This window comes from Rhagoletis zephyria, unplaced genomic scaffold, assembly GCF_001687245.7.
Source record: "Rhagoletis zephyria isolate East Lansing unplaced genomic scaffold, Rhagoletis_zephyria_1.1 Rzeph_scaffold_11378, whole genome shotgun sequence".
Classification (NCBI taxonomy): Eukaryota; Metazoa; Arthropoda; class Insecta; order Diptera; family Tephritidae; genus Rhagoletis; species Rhagoletis zephyria.
The window spans coordinates 2,694-6,554 of NW_016168455.1; the positions used below are offsets into that span (position 1 = coordinate 2,694).

General features: G+C 33.4%; 1 protein-coding gene across 1 annotated transcript in view; it reads right to left on the reverse strand.

Annotated features, from left to right (window-relative positions):
- Window positions 1-2,268: 2,268 nt before the first annotated feature.
- LOC108377043 (uncharacterized) overlaps window positions 2,269-3,861 on the reverse strand; it is a gene marked incomplete at its 5' end in the record, with an annotated part of 4,067 nt that continues 2,474 nt past the window's right edge. Inside the window, one exon of the mRNA XM_017633307.1 lies at window positions 2,269-2,858. Coding sequence (XP_017488796.1) covers window positions 2,323-2,858 — 536 coding nt within the window. The remainder of the gene's footprint in view (window positions 2,859-3,861) is intronic.

The window sequence follows — 3,861 nt, forward strand, 5'->3', positions numbered from 1 at the left end:
AAAACTAATTGTTGTAAAAGGTAAGTAAGTTGAGCTTTTGGTATACATATGTTGTTAGAAAATAAAATTAAATGCAGCACTGCTGAATTTCCATAATCGTCTTTTTCGTGATTTTGGTGAAAGACGACTGAATTTTGTGATTATTGCAATCTTTTGTATGTATTTATGTATGTGTTATAAAACATACATTTTTATTGTTCTGTGACTTAGCACTTACTACGGAACTAGTTTAATTAGGCGAACTATAATACAATAAGGTGTACAAACTAACACTGAGAAGAGTTAGTTCAATGAGCTGAATGAACTAAAAGTGAACTAATATTTAATGTGACCTAAAATTCCAACTCTAATTTGAAAGCTCTGATTAAGTGAAGTGAAGTATAGCAAAATTAGCAAATGTTTTGAACAGCCCTTCAAAGCCCTTCATGCACACCTCTAATCAGTGCCATGAAATTGAGATGAAACTGGTCCAGAGTTGTTGAAATTTAAGTCCTTTTTGGGAAATGTGCTTGCGATTTTTTCTTCTTCATTTTCTGAATTTGTTTTCTATAGTCATATGTTCCGAAATCCAGCTATCACCAAAAAGCAAACATTGGCATGTGAAGTTAGGTTCGGTTATGTTGGCTAGAAACACCTGAGAGGCCAAACCGCAGCCTACTTGGAATTTGACCCCCACAGAGGATGTACTGCGAGCAGTCTGTTGATCGTTCTGGATCTACTGCCAATATTATCATTTACCCGAGCCAAATTTAATGTGTTTTTATATAGCAGGGTTATTGCGAATATATTTCCGAAATAAAAGTCCTTTCCGTATGATAAGCAAACCGCCTGTCCAAATTAAATAAATTTGGTATCATATGAAAGAGGGCTGAAATAGCTTTTAAACAGAAATAACGAACGACCTCTATTTATATATATATTTTTTTTTTATAATTTAATACTAAAGAAAGGCATATACTTGACACAAATTTTGTTTTATGGTAATTAATTGACATTTTTTATTGAAATATTTTCAATATGTGGCTTTCCTCCTTTAGACATTTCAATTTTAAAGCTAATTAAGTGCTCTTTTATTTGATAACAAACTGGGGTTTGTTTGTTATCCGGAAAAGACTTTTATTTCGGAATAATATTCGCAACAACCCTGGTGTATAGTTCGTGCTCTTTGTTAACCAAACAATTTTTTTTGCGAGTCTGTTGTTAATAATACCATTGTGTCCGTCTGTGTGTAAATCATGCTGCCTTTTACTCTACCACACTTCTTAAGAAAGTTCTGTTCCTGTTCGATAGATCATCTGGCTCATTTATGGCTAAAACTTCTTCCTTAAAAACGCTATGATAATCCGGCAGCTCATGATACACTCACCTATGTAAATTTAAATACACGCTTTTGCAGTAAAGTGATTGCCCCATCACCAGGTTATTAGATCAATATCTAACTGCTCGAAAAAGTATACTTATTTGCAAAACGAAATTATTATTACTTTGCTATTTTTATGCTCTTTTGAGGAGAAATTACATTATATGATACTGGCCGTAATTTGCTAGCATTTGGGTGAAGTATAAGAAAGTAATTGTTGCTTGAAACTAACAATTAAAAAAAAAAACTGCTAGTGATAGAAAAGAGTTGGAATGTGCTTATTCATGACTTTCTTACAGTAAATTTGAGCGCGTGCTCCCACTGCATTGATTTAACGCTAGCTCATGAATCAGTTGTGAAGAAAAAAAGTCAATTTAACTTTATTGAAATAATTTTCTTACCTATAAAGAATAAATAAAAAACTTTCCTCATGACAGCATAATAATATGTCTATTGAATTGCAATATCCATGCTACATATGTCTTCACATTTATTAGTTATGTTTGTAATAATTTTAAATGTAGATTAATCAATGATTGAGTATTAATTTCTTTTGAATATATAAATTGAAATCAAATGGAACAACGCCAATTGCATGCCTTACTACTAACACTTAAAGAAAATCGGGTTCGTGTCTTAAGTCTTTAGTATACTCACCTCACAATTCCGCTTTTAAAAAATAATCCATAACTAAAAGCGGTAATATTCACATTTGTACTTTATTTAAACGTTTGCTGGCTGGCCCGCTACGATACGTTAATTACCATTTCAACTACATACAATTATTAAACTAAATATCCTTAGAAAATATATACAAAAGAATCATTTAATTACATTAGCATAACCATAGATAATTAAGTAGAAACTAATAAATCTAACACTTATTCGAAATATGCAATAAACCCTGACTCATTGACTATTGTCTTATATGTATGTATATGGTCGCGTTCCACTCCAATCAACTAGTAAGGATTAATTGCTGGATATCTAGTTGGTAACATGGCAATTGGACCCTTATTGCTAAGTTCATTTTCCGATTCAGAGTCTTGTGTAGACGCATACGTATTATAGGGATCACTTCTACTGGTCCAGCCGTGTCCACCACTCACAACTCCTTGGCTGCTGCTGGCTCCATCATAGCCATGCACTTGACCGCCATGTATGTGTAGATGTATTTCTTTCGTTGGCTGATGTTCGTGTCCATGCGAATAAGAGGCAGCTGGCGCTGAGGCGGCCCAACCACCAGTTACTGGTGGCGTCCAACTTTGATAATTCCATGAGGGCCCAGAGTGTCCATGGCCACCGAAGTCAGATTTCAGCGTAATAAATTTCGCCAATATGGCAGCAGCATTCATTAGGACAAGCAACTTGACCAGGAATAGCGTTTTCATGCCGAGCATTATGAGGAAAGCGACCATAGCGGTGAGGATGCCAAATTTGAAAATGAGGGGAATCAGAGCCATTTGTAGGCGGCGAATTTTTCCGAAAGTGCGACTCTCTGGAAAGAAAAAAATTACAAGTAATAAATATTAAGTGCTGATATTTATTCTATTTTAAATAATTTGTGTGTAATTTGTCTCTACATGATAAATTTGGTATGTAAAAGTAAACTGAAAGTGTTTAATTTTGCACACATTAGGAGAGGAATCTGGTTACCTTCCTTTATATTCGTAAAAAAAGAGGAAATTTTAAACGTTTTAAATATGTGTATACTGTGAAATAGAGAACAAGAAATTTTTAGATCTCAACAAGCAAATTTGAAAATTGTTCTACGCCACACATATCGGTCGTTTAATAATATAGTGATGTAACTCAAAATTTACGTTTTTGGAGATTTTAAGTTTAATGAATTATTAAAATATGAGCATCAATCGAAGGGGGTTTGAACATATTTTTATTTCTGGACTCTATTTGGCGGGGTTGCCACATGTTTGAAAATTAAAATTCCCCTTAAATCATTATTTAATTAAAATATGTATCGCAGTGTCCGGCGAAGGAGAGTTAACAATGAATAAACTTGAAAATACTTGTGAAGAGGGCTGCCACCTGTGTAAATTAACTAATTCAAAAAGTATATGAAACACAAAAATACCGTAGTGAAACGAAAGAATGTTAAGAAATCTTGACTTTGAATGTTTGAAGAGAGTTGTCACGTGTTAATAAAGTTACATTCAAATTATTTAGTAAGGTGGCTGAATTGCTAAAAGATGGGTATAAACCGAAATGGGTTTGAAAGAGATTTATTCCTGCCCTTAATTTAGGAGGGTTGCCATTTGTTCGAACATGTGTATCACAATGTCAGATGAAACAGATTTAATTTTATTTGTCAATGTTATTTGTCAATGTTATTGTGGCTTTTCAACATTTTATTTTTAATATTTTATTGAGCTTTGTACCACGATTGTTTATTAGGAAAAATTGAAAAAGCAACAAAGTCTAAGCGGTAGAAGTTATAGCACTATTTCGGAGATCACCACATCTCCTCATCAGACTTCTTTTTT